A 21,907-nucleotide genomic window follows, 5' to 3' on the forward strand; every position below is an offset into this window, starting at 1 on the left:
AGCTGGGATAGGCAGCACCACTATGCGACCCTTGTGAGGATAAGTGGTTCAGAAAATGAATGAATTATTTTTCTCAGTGTTACAGAAATAGCAGTTGTTGGCCAACCTGGGCTCCTCAAGTATGGGTTCACTTCAACTGACGGCATGTCAAGCCTTTCCATGTCCTGGGTCCGTGGAGAAAACACTTTGCCTCGTGCTCTTCCGATCTGCTTTGTTGCCAATACCGTGAGGTATGTCAACTAAACTGATGCCATATATCCTAAAACCGAAAGCACCTGGCGGGAGAGAAAGACCCCACGTTTCCTTACTGAAACCATCGAAACTGACATCCAAACCATTTTGACTGGAAGGAATTGCAGTGAACATTTATTCGCTGTCAGTTCTCCCAGTCTGAATGGAATGGACATCTATTGTTGTCAATGGCAGCAAATTAGTTAATTTATTAAATAACATCAGAAGAGTTACATCAGCAAGAAAGCTGTGTACTATCTGTTTCCATATTTTTGTGTTCAAAGTGATCATTTGAGAATGTTAGTGTGTGGTCAATGTCAAAACAGTTCATTTTCAAAGCAGATCTGGTTCCTCTAGCATAGTGGTTCTTAACCTGGGTTCGGTGAGTCGGTCTCACGGGTTCGGTGGAGCCTCTGCCACGGAGGTCAAGACACATCGACTCATCCATCATGTCTATACACGATAACATGCCCCACGTGACCATCACTGGCTGCAGATGATCACGTGACATTGCTTGGCCAATCAGTGATGCGAGAAATTTATATACATCTTGAATTTGGAGAAAAAAAATCATATTTTCTTTTACACTAAAGTATGGTTTAGTGAATGCGCACATGAAACTGGTGGGGTCTGGTAGCTCCAACAAGGTTAAGAACCACTGCTCTAGCACCATCAATGGCGGCGAAAGAGTTAATCAGTCACAATCAAAGCTGTCAACCGGATTGTTGTTGATAGGGGTCTCATCTGATAATCTCCTCTTTCCAGTTTGCAGTCTGAGCCTCGATGTGTATGGCTTTACCAAAGTAAGTATTGCTCAATTAGTTAGTTCATTAATTTCATTATTATCATGAATTATAACATATTTAACCCTGCTTCTCTTGATCTAATTTTAGGAGAAATCAAGACCCTTCCTCATGGAACAGGTTATGAAAATGCCTAACCCTCCTCACCTCTTTTGATTTGGTTAAAATTGCTGTAACGCTGCCATTTGTTTGTGAGCCTAAAAATGTAGTGTCTGTCTTTAGAGTTGATATGTAATAAGACAGAGATGACACTCATCCTTCCCATTGGCTCACTAAGCAACATCAACTTGGATCAGTTGCAGCTCAACAGCCCCGCTTGTCCCATCAACTTCAACGACACCCATCTTACTGCACGTATTGAGCTTGATGGCTGTGGCACCAAAACTGTGGTAAAAGGCTGAAGAGATTCATTTAGTTGTTTTCATTATTGCGCTACTCTTTGAGTTCAGAAATGCCTCATGTTTTCAGCACATTGGGACAGAGCTGGTTTACACCAACACCTTGAAAAGTGTGCATCCTTCCTCCTTGATCACACGTGATCCGTCCCTCATCTTCCCGTTGGCCTGCCGAATCCCTGCCGTCCTAGCCAGAAGCCCAAATTTCAACATCAAGATTCCCACAAACGCCTTTGATAATACTGCTGTTCGATTGGAATTCTACATCCCAGGAGAGGGACCTATGGCGAAATACACACGCAATCCACGATTCAATCCCCTTGAGCTAATACGAGAACGAGTGCAATTGGATTCTTCACCAGCACGTCATATTCGTGCTGTCCAAGGGCAACAGGGGTCCATGATCAAAGACCTGGACCTCCATTTAATTTCAAATACAACTCTGGCTCGAGCAGAGATCAGTGTCCAACGTTGTGTGGAGTCTGAGACGGCGGACTTTACTAAAAGTTACATTTTTTTGGAGGAAGGGTCAGTAAAATGTGACTTCAATTACCTATAACTCATGAATAATGGAGAGTAATTAATACTAACTGCAGATGTTGCTTTCCAATTAATGCCCCTTCACAGATGCAAATCTGCCCGCTCAACAAAAGAGATTGTGGCTTCAAGTAACGTAAGAATCTTCCGTCTTCATTTGGCCGACCTGTTTCCAGTTGGAAATATGGTCTGTATTTTTTTTTTCAATTTGCACTTTTTTCCTTCTTGGTGTATCATATAAACTCTCTTGTATTAACTCAATAATTCATCTCATTTATTAAACAACAATGAGTAGAGAAGTATACCAGGGGTGGTAAACACGGCTCCTGGCCAAAATGATTGCGACTCTTTGCTTTTTATCATATTTTGTATATACTGTGGCTCTTTTTGCCTCGTGCTACGTTTCTCTTATTTTTATTTTCTCTTAACACACACACAAATTCATCACGGCACATTAAAAACTAATAATAAATTATATCTAAAAATAATTTGGCAGATTGAATTTGTTTATGCTGCTTCTGACGTAAGGTGTGGCTTTTTGATACTCACAGTTTAAGACTGTTTAAGTGAATTGGACACCTATTGTTGTCAATGGCAGGCAATAAGTTGATTTTGTGTCCCTTTCTTCTCATTTTAGGGTACTTAAAGGTCACTTCCTCTAAATTTTGGATGATTTCCTATAGTTTTGGGTGGGGGGGAATTTCCAGGCTGCTTCCTATTCATTGGTCACTTTCTGCTGATTTCCAGGCATTTCCAGGTTACTTCGTTTTGGGTTTGGGGCATTTTAAGGTTCTTTGTAAACTCATTGGCTGCCACTGATTGCATCGTTTTCACCACAGGCGGCAATAGAACGAATATGACTGTGAATAAGATATTGAGTAAAGTGCACAAATGCATGTACTCAATCACACAACTCACAAGATTGGACCCGAGGGGGTCACTTTCGGTCCACAGGCCATACAGTTGACAAATAATGTGCACGACAGGGGGACTTTTCGCTTGGATAATGTAGAAAGTTTCAACTCCTCAAATCTCTTCTGACTCATACCCTTTATGCCATTTCACACAGATGTATGTAGAATGTGAAGTCGATGTGTGCATCACCTTCCTTCCATCTCAGAAGTGCTCGAAACAGTGCAACCAGGCATTGGGGAGAAGTGGGACACCAACAATGTTGAGCAAGCACTTCACTGTCAGGTCAGGACCTATTAGTCTTGTAAGAACAACAACAGCTCCATCTACGAGTGTCGTCACAAATGAAGCGGGGCAAACTGAAGCACCAACATCTGCACCAGTTGAAGTAGTCACCGGCACCTCAAGTGGTAAGTTGCATCATCAAAGCACGCTTTAAGATTTGTGGTAGAAGTCGAAAGGTCCCAAATTTAAATGATGAATCTGTCTGTGTGGAGTTTGTCCTTGTGGCTTCTCCATCTTGCTCAAGTGGGGCTTCTTCACAAACAGTTTCCCACCACATCGGGGGAAATCATTTTAGTTGCAGTGAAGATTCTTATATTTCTAAAGGTGATTACACATATGTAACCTGTAATTTGAGAGCATCTACCTAAAGACAGCAAGAACTGTAGAAAACGAATGAATGAAAATCTCTTAGAATGTAACCTTGTAGGTCTTTGACCTTGCAAACTGACATAAATCTTTTTTCTTTGGTTCTCTTGCAGCTCCAGAGCAGGCCTTTTCCATGGCAGTGGGACTGACCTTAATTTTAATCAGCATATTTCTTCAACATATCTGCTTTCACTAAATGTTGCTTGATGATCTTTGTTAGGGGAAAAAAGACATACAGAGGAATAAATTAAATGATGTAGCGGAGTAACTGGGGGAAAACTGTTTAGAATGTATACATAAATATGGGTAACAACAAACTTTGTTGGTAACCACTACATAGTTGTAAGAGGGAGAAGTTGCAGCATCTCCATCTTTAGGGTGTGTTAAGTATAATGTAAGAACAGAGCAATAAAATATTCATAAGCAATTGAAACTTGGTGTGCTTTGTCTCATGCTACTTTTGACCTTTTTGCTCTGGGAGATTTCACCGTTTTACCCAAGACTGGAGATATCATTACCCAAGTGGGGTAATTAAGGAAACAAGTAACTCATAACTCACTTTTGCTTTTTATTTCTGCATTCATTAATTTTCAATTTCCGCTTAACTAAATATTTAAGTAATGTGGTTATATCAGGTTCGTGGATGTAGTATGCTCAGGATGGCTTTATTCCATTTATTTTCATCAAAGTTTAAATCAATTCTAGTATTTTATCCAACCAGCTATGCAAACTTATTCTTGTGTTTATTGATCTATCCGGTGCATTACTCATCAATATATCATTAAAAATGTAAATATTATATCTACTGGGGAAACTGAACTGCTTTTGTCAGCAACAAAATCGACTGAAATATTTTCACATGTTTATTCAAATTGTTATGGCATGATTTGCTTATACCATTACATCAATCTGTAGGAGAATAACCTTATTCATACTACAATCCAGGCGTGCTCCAGGATCTTGGGACTACGAACTCACTCCATGACTGTTTATGAGCAGCAGGTCAAAGATCCTCCCATGCTCTTGCCACCATCCCCATAGGCTGCTATACAGTCTACTATTACACACTTTTTAAATACTTATCATCATGCAATTATATAACTAGTATATTTTCTCTTATGTTGTAAATTCTGTGTAATCCCTTTTCCTCTTTTTTTTTAAATTAAAAATTGGGGCTTGTTGGTTTGTTTTAATTTGAAAATACCTTAAATAAATAAAAAGTTAAAATTTCATATATACTCCTTATTTAAAATGCTTTAAAAAAAATCTAAAAAAGGGAATGCATAAAATATTAGTATTTGTTATTGTCATTTTATTTTATTCAGTTTATTTACCTTAGTGTGTCATTAGGGACCATATTATTTCATTGTATTCATTATATGTATATATACGTATATATATATATATATATATATATATATATATATATATATATATATATATATATATATATATATATATATATATATATCATTCAATTACTCCTCCCGGTTTAAATTAATTGGATGTCTCTCATTGTCAATGGAGGGCAGTGAGTTAAATAGAGTTAAATAAGACTATGATTTTTTTTTTTTTAATACTATTATTGGCAGCTGTAACATAAATGTATTTCTGGTTTTATTCATTTTCTATACTGCTCATCCGAGCCAACTATATATATATATATATATATATATATATATATATATACATATATATATATATATATATATATATATATATATATATATACATATATATATAATAAAATTTATTTATTTATATATAAATAAAATCATATTTGGGGTGATGTAGAGTGCTTTTCTACCAGGTGTCAACGTTGTGGACTCCGTGATCCAAAATGTGATGTCCACGCATGTGTATGCCAGGTCTTTATGGGGCTAAATAATGTTATGTTCCCTTTCCAGGATTATTCTTCAAATGAATTGTTGTGAATTGTTCAACATTGAAAGTTGGAGCTCCACCCTCCAAGTTAAGCAGGCACTGACGTCAGCGTGCTGTATTTGTTTTCCTCTCTCCAAGTATCCAATCCGAGTCGAGCATGGGCGGAGACTTCCGCCTTCTCCAAGACAGACACGCCCCTAATGTTCACCGAACACGGTTTCATACATCCCCTGTTGTTAGTGGCGCGGACAATATCATTTTGGAGCAATTTTAGTGGACAACCTGTCAAAAGGGCACATTTTTTTTCCAAGGCCATCTTAATGTGGCTGTAAGCCTTTTGGGGAAGGGATCTTCATCTCCGGCGGGGCTTCGTTGTTGCCGGAGGCAGCCCCGCGAGGTAAGCTAAAGTAGCTAGTTAGCGAAGCATAGAGCTTGTTGTGCTAACGTAGCACGTAGTAGCGTCTATATAACCTTGTCAAACATACTAGAGTTAGAGTACTCGGCGGTTATTTGATGGCGGTGTTTTCGGGGATTTCTGTCGTCCGGTTGTTTAAAACGTGAAGTTAGCGTTAAGGTGGTGTCGGCTTTCGGCAGCACTAAGTTACTTTGAGCGAAGCTATCGAGGCAAGACTCGTCTCCCGAGCATGATTTAGCTGTCATGCTAATGCCGAAAGGTGGACTTGACAAGGCGCTCTTCAATTTAGTTTCGACCTAACAAGTGGCTGCAAGTTTTGTGGGAGAAAAGCGCATAATTCCGAGCGAAGCTTTTCACAAGACAACATTGTGGAGCTGTCGAATTCCGGAGTGAACTGAACGTCGACTCGTCGTTACGTGGACGCTTTGCTAGCGTCGGTGTTCTTTGCGAACTGGTCAATTGGCTTCCCAGTCCTATGATTAGTCCACTGGTTTTCACTTTGATTGCGATCCGCAGTGTTGTTTAGCTATTTGAAAACTCCATCGCGATGAAGCGTCCAAATCGAAGTCTCGCAAGGGTAAATCGACGCTAGTTAGCCAGCACATTGGGTTAGTGTGTGTGTTTTTTAGTTTCCAATTTACGGAGGCGATACCTTGCTCTTAAGACACGCCGAGTGTAAATCTCGTTTGCACGCCAGCATCGCTTGAATTCGGGCGACTGCCAACGTCAGCCATCACACGACAGCGAAAGCGGTCAGCTCGACGACACCACTGAGTTCGAGGCGGCGTTTCGCTGGGAGGAAGGGGGAGAGGGAAACCGGGGGGAGGGGAACGGGAGCGGCCTCCGCTCAGACAGGCACCAGCGACTGCGAGCTAACCGGAGACGCGCAGCGGCAAATCGGAGCTTTTTTGTATCGTTCGACGGCCAGCCTCGTCGTCATTTGACTGAACGCCGCATTCGTTTGACCTTAAGGCGCCGGATCGAGCGAATGGATCGGGAGCTGACACGATCCGTGCTTCTCAACACCGCTTGCGTGTTGTTCCCAATTTGGTGCAGAGCAGCGAGACGAACGGGCAGGGCTGTACTCGCTCTCTCTTTCGTCCTCTCCCCAACCGAGCAAGCCCGTGACGTCTGGCGGCCCAGGGAGTGTCAGCAAATGACACATTTTCAAACGCGTATTATGCTATTCCTTTGCTAGGGCACTGCTATTGACGCCATCAGCCTTTCCAGTTGGAATGACTTGGACGTCTGTCATTGGCAGCGGCAGGGAAGGAGTCAAATATTGCAAATTTTGGGCAATCAGATTCTCATCTCATTTTCTGAACTGCTTCATCCTCATTAGGGTTGCGGGGGGTGTTGAAGCCTATCCCTGCCGACTTCGGGCCAGAGGCGGGGGACACCCTGAATCGGTAGCCAGCCGATCGCAGGGCACAAGGAGACGGACAACAATGCACACTCACACCCATATGTATCAAATTGTGTATCCCAGTTTTTATTCGGTTATTCATTCATCTTCCATCCTCGAAAGGGTTGCAGGGATTGCTGGATCCTAACCCAGCTGACTTTGGGCATAAGTCAGCCTACACTCAAGACTGGTCGCCACTCAGCCATAGGGCACACTAAGAAACAAACAATCATCCACACTCACAATCATACCGCAGCCGGTGGGAATCGAGCCCGCACCGGCGTCAGTCAGGCGAGTGAACCTCTACACCACAAGGTGGCCCTGTTTTTATTCATATCCCTCAATTCTGTGTTGTTCTAAAAATATTCACGTCAAGAAAATAATATAAAAATACAATCAGTTACTGGAATGTTGAAATGAAGGTAAAATATATATAGTGAGAAATGTATTGAAATAATTCAACTGATCCCTTTACCTCTCTTGTTTTCCCGCAGCCCATTTTAGTATGTTTAAACAATGAAGAGGCATGTGGAGGACCAGGAACCGATACTCGTGCCCCAGCAACAACAACCTCATCGCACAACAGTCCAGGGCATTGCAGAAAGCTTCCAGCACAGGGCTCTTGCTACTGTGATAGAGGCAGCCGCAGACAATATGCAGCCGTCTTCAGGCATTCAGTATTCTCTTCCCCAGGGTTACCAGGTAGGGTTCCACAGCAACCCATCATTTAAACCATATTCCCCTCATGTCTTTGACTACTGCCCTCTTCGTTTGATCTAAGTGCCATTATTACCGGTTTCTGTATAAACCTATTGAGGAATTGGCAAATATGTGAGGCCAAGACAGATTTAAACAGGAACTTTTGTCCAGTGACTGCAACTGCCTGTCTTAGGATGCCGTTCTTGCACACTGAAATGCTGCTCAGACAAAAGCTCCATCATGATTTTTCCAAAACTTTCTTTCTCAACAGGTGCCGACAATGCCTCAGAGCACAAGTGGACTTAACAGTTCTGCTCAACATGTTGGCTCCCTTGCACACAACATAGCAGCAGTCCAAACCTCAGCCCCTGCAGTGGTCCAAGGTCACGTGCATCCGGCTGCACCTATGGGTTCCACACAAGGACAGCAGCAGTTTCAGCGACTGAAGGTATGAATACATCTAACTGGAGGAGTATATTTTGGTTCTGTTAGATTAAAAAATGTGGAAAAATTATTGTCCAAGTGTACATTTTTGCCAATGTCTACACTTGCAATGAAACATGGTCATTCACAGTCATCCCAGTTTAAACGGATTGGACGTCCTCTATAGAGAGCAATAAAAGAAGAAACTGTTCTCTTAGTTTTACATTTTTTTTGCTATTAAAAAAAGTATCTCATTTTTCTCATCTCATTTTCTGAAGGGTCGTGGGGGGTGCTGGAGCCCATCCCAGCCCAGAGGCGGGGGACACCCTGAATTGGTGGACAGCCAATCGCAGGGCACAAGGAGACAAACAACCATTCACGCTCACACTCATACCTAGTAGCAACTTGAAGTGTTCAACCAGCCTAGCATGCATGTTTTTTCAAATGTGGGAGAAAACCGGAGTACCCGGAGAAAACCCACGCAGGCCCAGGGTGAACAGTCAAACTCCACACAGGTGGACCGAGCTGGATTTTAACCCACGTCCCCCACTGTGAGGCCGACGCGCTAACCAAATATATATATTAGTTTTATTTTATTTATTTTTTACTTCTTTTTTTTAAACACAAAAAAAATGAGTGCCGAGCATCGATGGGTATATTGGCACATTGTTGCTCAAAATGTGATGTCCTTGTATGTGGACACCAGGTTTTCATGAGGCTGTTTTTTTTATTAAATTCCCTGTAATAGTCACTGGCTTAATATATATAGTTTAATATAAAAATATCAAGTCATATTGACATTTGGCTTAAAATATCATAATATTGAATTTGAGCACGCTTTTTTTGTCATTTTTTGAATTAGGTGGAAGATGCTTTGTCATATCTTGATCAAGTTAAGCTTCAATTTGGAAATCAACCTCAAGTGTATAATGATTTCCTGGATATTATGAAAGAGTTCAAGTCACAGAGGTGAGCTTCATTAAATCATTATGACAATTTTTACATGCAGATTAATGAAAATATGTGTTCTGGGAATTAAAGAAACACTTTTTTTCCCCACCCTCCCTGTTACAGCATTGATACTCCTGGTGTTATCAGTCGTGTGTCCCAACTCTTTAAGGGCCACCCAGACCTCATTATGGGCTTCAATACTTTCTTGCCGCCAGGGTATAAAATCGAGGTTCAAACGAACGACCTGGTCAATGTGACTACTCCGGGCCAGATTCATTATATAACGCCTCATGGTATATCTGTTCAAAACCTCCCGGTAAGTGGAGCATCCAGTCAACCTGTAAACCAGCATCAGCACCAGAGTGTGTCACAGGCCAACACACATTCTGCTGCGGTCACTCCACCTGTCCCCACCCAGCCTGCAGCAAATAAAATCAGCAAGGTATAAAATGACGGCATTCCTGTTTCAGTCATTAGGGACCGACCTTTTTAGTCTTTTGCTAATACCAAATATGCAATTTTCTTTTCAACATTTGTGTTCATCCCAAAGGCCATGCAGTCTCCAGCTCACACACCCACCAGCCAGCCAAATCCATCCATACCATCTTACGCCTCACCACGCTCACCTTCAGTTCAGTCCCACACACCAGTGAGCAGCACACCAACTGGTGGGCCGCCTCAGAACAATCAGCCAGTGGAATTCAACCACGCAATCAACTACGTGAACAAGATCAAGAATCGCTTTCAGGGTCAGCCGGACATCTACAAAGCCTTCCTGGAAATCCTGCATACATACCAGGTCAAATGGCACTTTAGAACTTTTGTAGGGATCATTTCTAAGATCTTGTTAAGATGATTAATCTATGCGTTTCCCGCAGAAAGAGCAGCGGAACGCCAAAGAGGCCGGAGGCAATTACACTCCGGCTCTGACTGAGCAGGAAGTCTACACTCAAGTGGCACGACTCTTCAAGAACCAGGAAGACCTGCTGTCAGAATTTGGACAGTTCTTGCCTGATGCAAACAGCTCAATGGTAAGCAGTTTAGCGTCTCAATATTAGCAATCCACAGTCTCTTTTATAGTTCGTTTTTATATTTTTCTACAATCCGTATTCTATAAAAGTTGGCACGCTTTGGCACAATTTGATGTCCAAGTGCCAAAATTTCAACATTTCATTCCAAATAGACCATAGACATGGCAATAGTTTAAACTGGGATAATATATAATTTAAGGGGGAAAATAAGTTCATTTGAAATTTCATAGTGTCGTTTACATATCTCCAAAAAAGTTGAGACACATAGAAATAAGGAGCCTGGAAACTCAATGGCACAAATAACGAACAGCTGAAAGACAAATTACCACCATTTAAGTCCATGGGGAACATGAAACAAGCTTCACAGAGTGTCAGTTTCTCTCAGAGGCCAATGTCAAACATCTGTTATATGTATTCAAAATGAAATATTGAAACTTGGCTCTTCTTCATCATTGTAGTCAGTTTTTTACTAATAGAAATACATTTTATTTGAAAGCGCCTTTCAAGACCCCCAAGAACAATTTACATCCGGAAACACCAAAAGATAAAAACGAAATCAGTTAAACAAAGCACAGATAAAAGTCAATATCAAAGTAACAGTAAAATAGAATAACATTTAAAAATAAGCACACATTCATAATGTTCCTTCCTGTGTTCAGCTGCTTGGAAAAACTGCACCTGACAGGGCAGAGTCTGTGCGTAATGATCATGGCGGAACAGTAAAAAGACCCTTAATGAACAATAAACAGAAATTGAGCCCCAATGGACTAACTGTGAAAAGACCTGGAAGTGTGGGAGTTTCGCCCCTTCTCAAGGTAAGGTCATCTTCATGTTACCTCTGGTTTAAAGGGATTTTCAGAAAAACAACATCAACTCACGACGATGGGCGTCCAATCCATTTTAAATGGGAGTGACGGCAGCGAAAGCGATGTCTGTTAGTGACAATCCTTTTAAAATTCATAGCAGAAAGATGTAAAGAAGCGCATGATTGGTCTTCTATCATCGTCAAAGAAACTCAAAGCAATAACATATTTTGTTCCTTTGTTTTCCAGAAGAAACCCAAACTAGTTGGGAAGGATCATGGTTTTAATGATGTTGGAAAACACAGCAACAGCACCGAAACTATGTTCTTTGAGAAGGTGAGTTTGTTAAAAGATATCTATATGGTTGTCTGCTCAAGTGATAATTCTGCGAGTAAACTTTCGTGGCTGAAACAGGTCAAGAAAGCCCTTAGGAGCTCTGAGGCCTATGAAAGCTTCCTTCGTTGTTTATACATCTTCAACCAGGAAGTTATTTCACGTGCTGAATTGGTTCAATTAGTCATCCCTTTTCTTGGGTGAGTACATTATGTTTGCATTGGTCAGTCAACTCAGTGTGCAAGTTTAATGTTAACTCGAGAAAGAATATTTGGAGTTGTATTATTTCTGTTACTAAAGTATTGCACAAATTGTTTACATTTCTAGAAAATTCCCAGAACTCTTTACGTGGTTTAAAAACTTTCTGGGCTACCAAGAGTCGAGCCATGTGGAGAGTTTACCCAAGGAACGAGCAACAGAGGGCATCGCCATGGAGATTGACTACGCGTCCTGCAAGAGGCTTGGCTCGAGCTACAGAGCTCTGCCCAAGAGCTACCAGCAGCCTAAATGTACAGGAAGGACATCGCTCTGTAGAGAGGTTAATTACAAGTTCTTTCTGTTTCCCTAATCTGTTTTAGAATATCCATCTTTTTTAGAGGAAAGATTAAAGATAATTGATGCCTGGTTTCAGGTTCTGAATGACACGTGGGTGTCGTTTCCATCCTGGTCAGAGGATTCAACTTTTGTAAGCTCCAAGAAGACTCAATATGAAGAGCATATTTACAGATGTGAGGACGAGCGTTTTGAGGTAAGCGTGATCAATTTTCCTACTCTACAAAGGAAGTCTTTATCCAAGGTACTGTACACATGAAGTGATTTTTCTTCAAAAAACAAGACGGGGTTGTGTAAAATATAATCTGGGCTGCACAAAATAATTATGTATTTTATTTTACATTGTATATGCACATTTCTCAACTTTGAGTTCACACAGAATGTGCCAGCATGATCAATATCTATGGCTTTAAATGTTCACCATTTGAAAAACTAATATTCTCATCTCATTATATATTACATTATATTATAGTTTGACATATTTCAGGGCTCTTCCTAGCTTTGAATTAACAGCCTTATTGCCACCGGTTTTCGACCAATTCTTCAATTTGATGTCTTGTTATTGAATTCCCCTAAGCTTGACGTCGTGTTGGAGACCAACCTGGCTACAATTCGAGCTCTTGAATCAGTCCAACAAAGGCTCTCGCGGATGTCTGCGGAGGAACAGCTGCGCTTCAAGTTGGACAGCACATTGGGCGGGTCCTCAGAGGTCATTCATCGCAAAGCTATTCAGAGGATATATGGGGACCGAGCTCTGGACATTATGGAAGGTCTTAAGAAGAACCCAACAGTCTGCATCCCTATAGTGCTAAAAAGGCTAGTCATACAATTTATTTTTCAAATTATTTACATATAATTTAATTAGTTTGTACAATTGCATATTGCTGCCACACACATAAAATTCCATGATCATATTTTACGTGATGCCATCATGTTGAAACAATTATTTCAAACGTCCTACTGGTCTAGTTTTTTAGCGGCTGGCAGCTTCCACAAGTTTCTAAAGAGGATTTTTTTTTCTGGTGCAGATTAAAAATCAAAGAAGAAGAATGGAGAGAAGCGCAGAGAGGCTTCAACAAAATTTGGCGGGAGCAGAATGAAAAGTATTATCTTAAGTCACTTGATCACCAGGGCATTAATTTCAAACAGAATGACACCAAAGCGTTTCGCTCAAAGACCCTGCTCTCTGAAATCGAGATGCTGTATGATGAGGTGAGTGTTTGGCCTGGAACATGGAAATGTTAACACTAGGAGTGCACCAATCACAAATTTTTGGCTGATGTCTTCCACCACCACCCACACCCATAAACAACATCAACCTTTGACATTCAAACCCTGAACATTAGGTTAGGTTAGAACTTTATTTCATCCCATATTCAGGAAATTTCTTGGTTGCAGTAGCAAAACAGGCACAAGACACACGAGACATTGTAGACCTAGGTAAGAAATTGGAGCCACACACAGGAAGTCCACAAGGACTTTTTTGGGTACTTCTGCAGACTGAGACTGAGGTTACCGCACATTTACCCGTGAATCAAGACTGCACAGTATTTCTTTAGGGAAAAATACCCAAATAATTTAAATGTTCATAACACTTCTGTCCAAACTACTAAATTCTGATAGTTTTCCAAAAATTAAAGTGCAGCAAAAAGGAACACAAATAAACCAAGTTTTAAAGAAATACATACATTTGTATTGGTAAATAGAGAAACAACAAATTATATCATGTCTCTTGTTTCAAGCTTTTAATGGCGTTCTTTCACAAGTTAATACCTTTTGATTCTGGAACTGTTTGAATGTGAACCAAATATGTGCATTCACAAAACAGGTGCTCTAACTGAATTTACTCAGAGTAATAAAGCCATCCTGGGTCAGCAAAACAATTAATACATGGTGACTGTACAGAATGTCAATACAAATTTCACTCCTCCAGACATTAGCCTAGCAAAGACTGGCAGACATTTCTTTAACATTATGTTGTGACCGTATGAAAAAAATACCCAGCAGGTGCACCTATGTGTACATTATTACCCCATCTCATCACAGCTTACTGATCCCTCCCAAATTTATTAAATGATCCTTGATTGATTGGTGCACAATTAGCTTTTACGCTGCAAGTGGTCCATGTACTTCTCAGTTAACTTGCGGCTGTTGCCTTCAGCGGCAGGAGCGGGCCTCAGAGGAACCCACTGCCCCCCTTCCTTCTGGACCACACATGAACCTGACCTATGAAGATAGTCAGATCCTAGAAGATGCCGCAGCCCTCATTATTCACCACGTCAGGAGACAAGTGGGCATCCAGTCAGATGACAAGTACAAGATCAAACAAATCATACACCACTTCATCCCAGATCTCCTTTTCGCACGACGTGGTGAGCTGTCCGATGTGGAAGATGAGGAGGAAACTGAGGATATGGAGGCCGATCAAGACGGAGACAAAAAACACAATGGCCTACCGGGCAGCAGCCCCTCAAAGTCCAAGCTCCTCTTCAGCAACATGGCAGCTCAGAGGTTGCGTGCCACGGACGAGGCATATAATTTGTTCTTCGTCAACAACTACTGGTACATCTTCATGCGTCTTCATCAAATCCTCTGCTCTCGTTTACTGCGAATCTATGGGCTGGCCGAAAAGCAAATTGAGGAGGAGGCCCGTGAGAAAGAATGGGAAAAAGAAATGTTTGGTCTCCAAAAAGAAAAGAATGAGAATCCAGCCTTCCAACTAAAAATGAGAGAACCCAGTAAGTTGGATTTCACACACAAATGTGTTCAAAATGAAAGCTAAATCTCCACCATTTACTTAACTTGGTCTCATTGCAGTGGATGTTGAGGTAGAGGACTATTATTCCGTCTTTCTGGAAATGGTGCGCAACCTTTTGGATGGTAACATGGACCCAACTCAATATGAGGATTCCTTGAGGGAAATGTTTACTATCCATGCCTACATTGCCTTCACCATGGACAAGCTCATCCAGAGCATTGTGCGGCAGGTCAGTGTCGCCGTTTTGCTCGACTGTGGACTCCTCGACGGTGAGAGACGTCCAATCTACCTACTGCCAAACTAGTAACAGATTTTGTCTTCAACAGCTGCAACACCTCGTCACTGATGATTCCTCAGCGCGCGTCATGGACTTGTACCTTAATGAAATTGCCAATAAAGCCACGGGCGGTTCTTTGCCCACACAGGCCTCTCGTGCCACAGCAGAGGGTACCTACCAGCGCAAATCAGAGCAGCTCATGTCAGATGAGAACTGCTTCAAGGTACTATTTAATTTTTTTTAAAAAAATGGTGTACTCCTTTGAAGTTCACACAGCTCTTATCTTTTTTCTCTTTTGTTCAGTTGATGTTCATGAAGAACCAGGACTCAATTTGCGTCGCCATGGAGTTGCTGGACACAGAAGAGGACAACTCTGACGAACCTGCTGAGGTGGGTGCTCAAAAAAATCGGGGCACTACCATTGGCAGACTGTATTTTCAAGTTAATGGGTCAATCCAGAATTGGTGGCCTACCCTTCAATTTTAATTAAGCCATCCAGAAGACTGAAGCATGCGGTTTCTGAGTAAATATTTTCTTGTATGTATTGTATTTACTTTTTATTTTTTGTTCCCCAATATGCTTGCAACCTTATTACATCACATTTTAGCATGGTAGAAGACAAAGTTAGAGTAAAAAGTAAATTTGTTCTAATCTCTTTTTACTGTTCATAAAGTAGCTACCCCTGAATAAATGTCTTACTGTACCTCAAATGGTTGTTTTTGGTTACGCATATGGTCAGATTAAGACTTATTTACATATGTGTGTTTGTCCTCATGGACATCAGTAACAGTTTAAGTAGATAACTAGTTGCTGGTTAGCTATAGATTCTGCTACTAAGAAATACCCTACCTAACATTAGCATGAACTTGAAGCTCTGTTACTGTGTCTATGCCAAATATTAAATATCAGAGCACATTAAAAAATGTTTTAATGTTAATGGTTTGATTTAAATGAGTTTGTCACCAATCGACGTCCAAGCCATTTGAACAGAGAGCGCGACCTTCCTCATCCAGATGAATCGCAGCCAATGAGTTAATGTGCTTAAGGTTAACATGAATTTGAAACTAGCTGTAATTTCAATGCTCTTAACCTGTGCTCAACAGCGGTGGCCGGACTATCTGGGGAGATACCTGAACTCCGATTCGACTTCTACAGAGCTGCGTGAGCATTTGGCCCAGAAACCGGTGTTCCTGCCCAGGTGAGGCCACAGCCATCTCTCCTTCTTGTCTGCTCTCTTTCAACTTCCGTCCTGACCCTCAGCTGTTGACGTGCCAAACAAGAGCAGTTGCACGTTGAAAAACAAGGCTGTCTTATGGTTTTGGTGCATGGTAATGGACAGACAATGCAGTCAGACAGAGTGTAAAGTTCGCCACAGTGACGCCACTGTTACAATAACATCCTGTTGCGTTTCAGACCTTTGCTTCGTTCGGAAGATTGCACTTTACGTGGTCATTCTTTTAAGAAAAGGGAATTTATTTATTCATTCTTTCAGTTCCTTTTTAAATGGATTTTTATTTATATGATAAAAGATTTTTTAAAAGGGGTTGACTTGATCATGGTTTGCAATTCCCACTTTGGCAGACATGTGGTTTGATTATTCATCTTGTGTTGAATTCAAATGATGATTTTCAACCTATGGCATCATGTGTAGTAGTAAACACACACCAAACGTAGGGTCAATCAAAAATAAAATGGGTCATTCGAAATGTCATGTTATTTCATTTTCTCTTTACTATTTTTTTTGGGGGGGGGGACCCGTGTTACAAAAGTTCTTATATCAGGACTTTGTGAAAAGATTTCCTCATGCCCTTGTCTTGTACGTGACTTAATCTCTGTTTACAAATGTAAATTTTCACTAGCCCCGTTGTTTCAATTCAGTATTCTGTTTGTAAGGACCCGGATCATGCACTCCCTGTTGTTGTTGTTGTGGGTGAGGTTTTACCACCGTTTGAGAGATTTGTGCTCAAGTTTTTTTTAGAACTCTGATTAAGCACATTTTCTGCATTACTTGTAAAGAGGAATAGGGGTTGTCAATAAAAATGATCATCTAAATTGTATGCTCAAATGTCGGTCTATTTCTTTCCTGACACTTGAGAGTCGTACATGAACGCCTGTCTGTGTCTGCTTTGTCTATGTTCCCCATGTCAAGACGTCTTTTTGAAAGTGTGGCACTTATATCAGTGTTTTATCTTTTGAAATGGCTGTCCATTACCATATACATTTCAAAAGGCATTCAAAATCAGTGTGTGCGTTGGCCTTTCTTCTTTCAACCCATTGCACAAAACTTTTCTCATGATTTATCATTTGGTTCACTCACCTACATCTTATCCCCTGTTCAACGTCCCCATTAAATCTATGAGAGGTCAGCAGTAGAGGAGGTCAAAATAATAGTGGCAGCACCAATTCAATTTATTTTCCAATTTGATTTAGTTGGTTCTCATCTCATAATCATAACACTGCATTTTTGTTGAGCATATGTGAACGTCCCAAATATTTTCTGCTCATATTTCGGCCTGGTTTCCAACAAGGCAGCAATTGTGTAGTGTTTTTTTCTAACAGTTTTACCTGAAAATTGGCCTGGAAGACTGTCTTGTCTTTTTAAGTGGAGCCCTGAATGCAAAAAAATGCTTCATGCACTCAGTCCTCGCTCCATACCCTCTTATGGTAAGTACACATTTCAAACTTTGATTCAAGTGGGGTGATTATTTTCTTTCCTGCACAATATTGGGCCCAATGAACACTAAAATAACTTTCTGAAACTTTTTTATGTTGCCACGTGTGGAATATAAGTGTGACCGTACTCCAGTCAGTTTCACTGTTTCAGAAATATTTTGACTGCTGCCTCTGCTGCCATTATAGATGCCCCTATATCCCGAATTATTTGACCTCTTATCTATTTCTGTTTCTTGGTGAGATAAATTGCATGGGTATAAACATTTTTCGTGAAAGGGTCGATCTTTTCAATGTTGACAAGACAGCTCTTTTCAATGGGTTTAATATTGATATTAAAAAAAGACATACTTTTGAAAAAAATATACGTACAGCCCAACTTGTAAACTTCATGCACTTTTCATATGACGAAGCGCCTTTCTTTTGTTAGGTTTAGTCGTTCTCCTGACCACCGCTGCTTTGGTTTTCAGGAACTTGAGAAGAATAAGGAAATGCCAGAGAGGATGGGAACAGCTACAACAGGAGAGGATGGCCACGGATCAACCATCAAAGGAATCGGAAGGTGACAAGAGCAAATTGAAGATGGAGTGCGCGTTCAAGCTCAACTCCTACAAGATGGTCTATGTCTGCAAGTCAGAGAACTTCATGTACAGACACACTGCACTTACACGTGGGCATCAGGTGAGTGCCGGATACTTTGTACTTTCAACGTTAAAACAATCATTATCAAAGTCTGTAACATGCAGAAAAAACCCACCCTTTTTTGGTGAAAAGCCCTCAACAGTAGGCTGTTTACACCCTGGACTGAGCACTATTGCAGAGGCATATAGAGATAAACATTTATAATCACTTTTCAGTAAAACTAACCTCCATTGGTTTTTGGGCTGAATATTGATGATATCTCACACAGGAAAATACAAAACACGTCAACAACACTAGAGAACTTGATCGTAGGTTCTGAAGCTGAATTATGTGCAAGTAAAGGTCATCTATAAGGAAAACAAACATTGATTAAATCTGTGGTAGTCATACCTTTTTATATTATAGATAATTACCATGACAAAATTCAGAGGAACAAAATATATTTTTTAACCTTTTGAGTTTTATCTTTAACAAAAAATATTAAAACCAGACTGCTAAAGTAAAACTAATAATTTGAAGAAAAAAAAAGAATAAAAACAAGATGGTACTACTAATACGGTGGCTCTTTTTCTGCTATGAATTTAAATGACTTTGTCACTAGTAGACATCCAAACAATTTGAACGGGAGTAAATGAATGACGTCCACCGCCATCAATGATTTAACATAGGTTAACACAACTTTAAAACAGGATTCATAATTCCAAAAACAGTGGTACCTCGACATACGAGCTTAATGCGTTCCAGGACTTAGCTCGTATGTCCATTTACTCGTAACTCAAATGAACGTTTCCCATAGAAATGAACTAAAAACAAATTAATTCGTTCCAACCCTCTGAAAAAACACCAAAAACAGGATATTGAATTGGAATTTTTATTTATTTATTATAATTTGCCATTTATTAACATAGTAACAAATAATTAGTGGTTTAATAGTACTAAAATGTGTTTAATAGTACTAAAATTAGACGGATTTCGCAGTGGGGAGAGATAGACGGACAGAGAGGGGGGGACTTTTTGCACGGCAACGCGCTCGTAACATAACATAAACAAATATAAATGAACTTGAATTACGATGCAGACACGCACAAAAATAAGTTTAATCTAACATGACACTAAATTTAATTCAAATTTTATTTAAATTTTTTTTATACCTTCTCCCGGTTTAGCTCCATTTGCCCCGCCTCCACCCTGACTTTCAGATGCAACCTATTGAGGGTTGTTTGCTTTTGTCTTCCCACAAATGTCCTCACAATAGGATAACCGCTAGCCAACGAGAAGTAGTAAAAAAAAAAACAGAGAAAAAAAATGCAATGCTCCGCCCAGTGCTCGTAGAGACATTACACGAGGGAGTTGCGACGGGAAAGAAAGTGCCTATGATGTTCTTATGAGCAGCCTATCGCATCCGCTGTATGCTCGTATATCAAAATTGGTCTCGTATCTCAAGATAAATATTTGATCAAAATTTTACTCATATCTCAAATTGCTCGTATGTCGGGGCACTCGTATGTCGAAGTATTACTGTGTTTTTTTTCCAACCAAAACACAAACACAAAATAAATGTTTGAGATGCCTGTAAGTTTAAAGTTAGGTTTGTAACTAATGTGAATCCCCTTTGCCCAACGTGTTTTGCAGTCCCACAAGCGGGTTCACAGACGCCTGCACAGACGCTTTCAGGCTCGTGTGGACACCTGGGCGAAGGAGCACGTGACAAGCGACATGGCCGCAGCCAACCGGAGGTGGCTGATGGGAGACGGACAAGAAGGCCTGGTGCCCTGTACGACAACCTGCTACCCAGAGGTCTTGCACTATCTCAATGTTAACAAGTACCGAGTCAAGTACAGAACACTTTAGCCAGTCATTTTGTCGGCTGTCCGAAGCAAAGTTCATGCCTCACGCTGCCTATTCTTTTGCCAATTTTAGGCCACTTCTGTCATCACTCAATCAATACAGGTTATTTGAATAGGGGGTGTCAAACCGGTCCTCTAAGGGCCGCAGTGGGTGCAGGTTTTCATTCCAACTCAACAAGAGGATACCTTTTGCAAGTGTAATCAGTTAATTAAAGTCAGGTGCCACTTATTTTAGAAGACACCTGATTGGTTAAAATGTCGGCACTGGATCGGTTGGAACAAAGACCAGGACCCACTGCGGCCCTCGGCGGAATCGGTTTGACACATGTGCTTTACGGTCTGTTGTTTAAAAACAAACCAAAAAAACAAATCCCGGTCGCTCTATCGAGGTTTTATTTTCTTTGACTCTTAACTCTAAAAATGGGTTTTGGGTCATTTAACATCACTCATCCATACCTGTCAACCTCTGCCGATAACTGTCCTTATAAATGATTATGATTCCCCTTACAAACCCCCAAAAAACCTTACAAACACCGTACGAGTCGTACGGTGTTTGTAAGGTTTTTTGGGGGGTTTGTAAGGGGAATCATAATCATTTATAAGGGCAGTTATCGGCAGAGGTTGACAGGTATGCTCATCCCTAAGAAAATGGAAGCTAAGTTTCATTTATGTGGCTAACGACTACAGTGTGGCTGCCAGCTGTGAAATTAGGCAGTGAATGTTTTCCTTGCTGATAAAGGTGCACTTGTGCACACTGGAGTCAACAATAAGTCCATAAAGTAGGACGCGCCAACCACGTTTTGTAATTGTCTGCTGTCCTTGTTGTGTAGTTCAGTGTCCATATTATTTAGATGCAGAAGAATGCAAACTGTAAAGTTTTTTTATTCTTATTATTAATACCGTCTTGTGGGGGGTTGGATTTAGAGACCTCAATATTTGTGATCTGAGGAAAGTATTAGATCACTATTTTACAGGGACTGAACCATTTAAACCGTCTTTGAAATTGCTCTGAATTGAGGTTTTAAAACGAATGACTGTAGCCAAGCAAAATATTGCGCTCATCTGAAACCGTTTTGAATCGTACAATTGTGATGGCTAAAATGAACCACCAACAACTTATTATTTTATTTACATTCGTCCAAAAAAATCTGAATCTGTGACAGATTTATTCTGTGATACCTAGATTTGAATGTGTATATTTTCTCCACCTTTAAGGTCAATGCCTCTCTAACTGATGTGTACATATACTATTTAGTAGTTCTATCAGTGAATGACAGTCATGTACAGTGTCAACGAAACTAGTCAGCAATACTTACTATACCCTTGTGTGAATGATAATGTTTTTTAAACATTATATTCCCTTCCATTTCCTTTTAAGATCCATTTGGATTTGGAGGATATCGGACAAAATGAGAGAGCAGTTGAATTTTTATTCATCATTGCTGAAAAAAAGGAGTGACATTCAGCCTTAGATGCCAATTTTCCTTCTGTCACATGTACAGTTGAAACCAGATCTCAATAGACACTACCTAAAATATATTTCCTTTTGTATTTGTTAACCTTTTGAAAGGGCAAATTGACTCATTCATTCATTTTCTCAACTGTTATCCTCACAAGGGTGCTGGAGCCTATCCCAGCTGACACTCTGAATTGGTGGGCAGCCAATCGCAGGGCACGAGGAGACAGAC

At 40.5% G+C, this 21,907-nt stretch overlaps 2 protein-coding genes across 2 annotated transcripts; both read left to right on the top strand.

Moving 5' to 3' along the window:
* The first annotated feature begins 309 nt into the window (after nt 1-309).
* On the top strand, nt 310-3,962 carry LOC144089131 (uncharacterized). Its single transcript, XM_077620017.1, has 7 exons — nt 310-1,034; nt 1,125-1,154; nt 1,257-1,423; nt 1,503-1,957; nt 2,057-2,153; nt 3,036-3,288; nt 3,643-3,962. Exons 3-7 carry the CDS (start codon nt 1,280-1,282, stop codon nt 3,723-3,725), a joined length of 1,032 nt encoding a protein of 343 aa, XP_077476143.1. The 5' UTR covers nt 310-1,034; nt 1,125-1,154; nt 1,257-1,279; the 3' UTR covers nt 3,726-3,962.
* A 1,623-nt stretch (nt 3,963-5,585) lies between these two features.
* On the top strand, nt 5,586-20,680 carry LOC144065873 (paired amphipathic helix protein Sin3a-like). The gene is made up of 21 exons (XM_077589081.1): nt 5,586-5,810; nt 7,728-7,935; nt 8,204-8,380; nt 9,218-9,324; nt 9,430-9,748; nt 9,857-10,105; nt 10,185-10,337; nt 10,997-11,152; nt 11,390-11,476; nt 11,555-11,673; nt 11,801-12,011; nt 12,105-12,221; nt 12,603-12,841; nt 13,054-13,237; nt 14,187-14,763; nt 14,843-15,012; nt 15,110-15,283; nt 15,364-15,450; nt 16,164-16,258; nt 18,201-18,411; nt 20,005-20,680. The coding sequence occupies exons 2-21, from the start codon at nt 7,750-7,752 to the stop codon at nt 20,221-20,223; spliced, it is 3,837 nt and encodes a 1,278-aa protein (XP_077445207.1). The 5' UTR covers nt 5,586-5,810; nt 7,728-7,749; the 3' UTR covers nt 20,224-20,680.
* Nucleotides 20,681-21,907: the final 1,227 nt, after the last annotated feature.

Source organism: Stigmatopora argus, chromosome 2, assembly GCF_051989625.1.
Source record: "Stigmatopora argus isolate UIUO_Sarg chromosome 2, RoL_Sarg_1.0, whole genome shotgun sequence".
NCBI classification, from domain to species: Eukaryota; Metazoa; Chordata; class Actinopteri; order Syngnathiformes; family Syngnathidae; genus Stigmatopora; species Stigmatopora argus.

Bases quoted from the DNA above. Each gene is read 5' to 3' on its own strand.
- LOC144089131 (XM_077620017.1), top strand. From the start codon at position 1,280: ATGACACTCATCCTTCCCATTGGCTCACTAAGCAACATCAACTTGGAT. The intron at 1,958-2,056 runs GTCAGTAAAATG...GCCCCTTCACAG, and splicing joins TACATTTTTTTGGAGGAAGG to ATGCAAATCTGCCCGCTCAA. The intron at 2,154-3,035 runs GTCTGTATTTTT...CATTTCACACAG, and splicing joins TGTTTCCAGTTGGAAATATG to ATGTATGTAGAATGTGAAGT.
- LOC144065873 (XM_077589081.1), top strand. From the start codon at position 7,750: ATGAAGAGGCATGTGGAGGACCAGGAACCGATACTCGTGCCCCAGCAA. The intron at 8,381-9,217 runs GTATGAATACAT...TTTTTGAATTAG, and splicing joins AGCAGTTTCAGCGACTGAAG to GTGGAAGATGCTTTGTCATA. The intron at 9,325-9,429 runs GTGAGCTTCATT...TCCCTGTTACAG, and splicing joins AAAGAGTTCAAGTCACAGAG to CATTGATACTCCTGGTGTTA.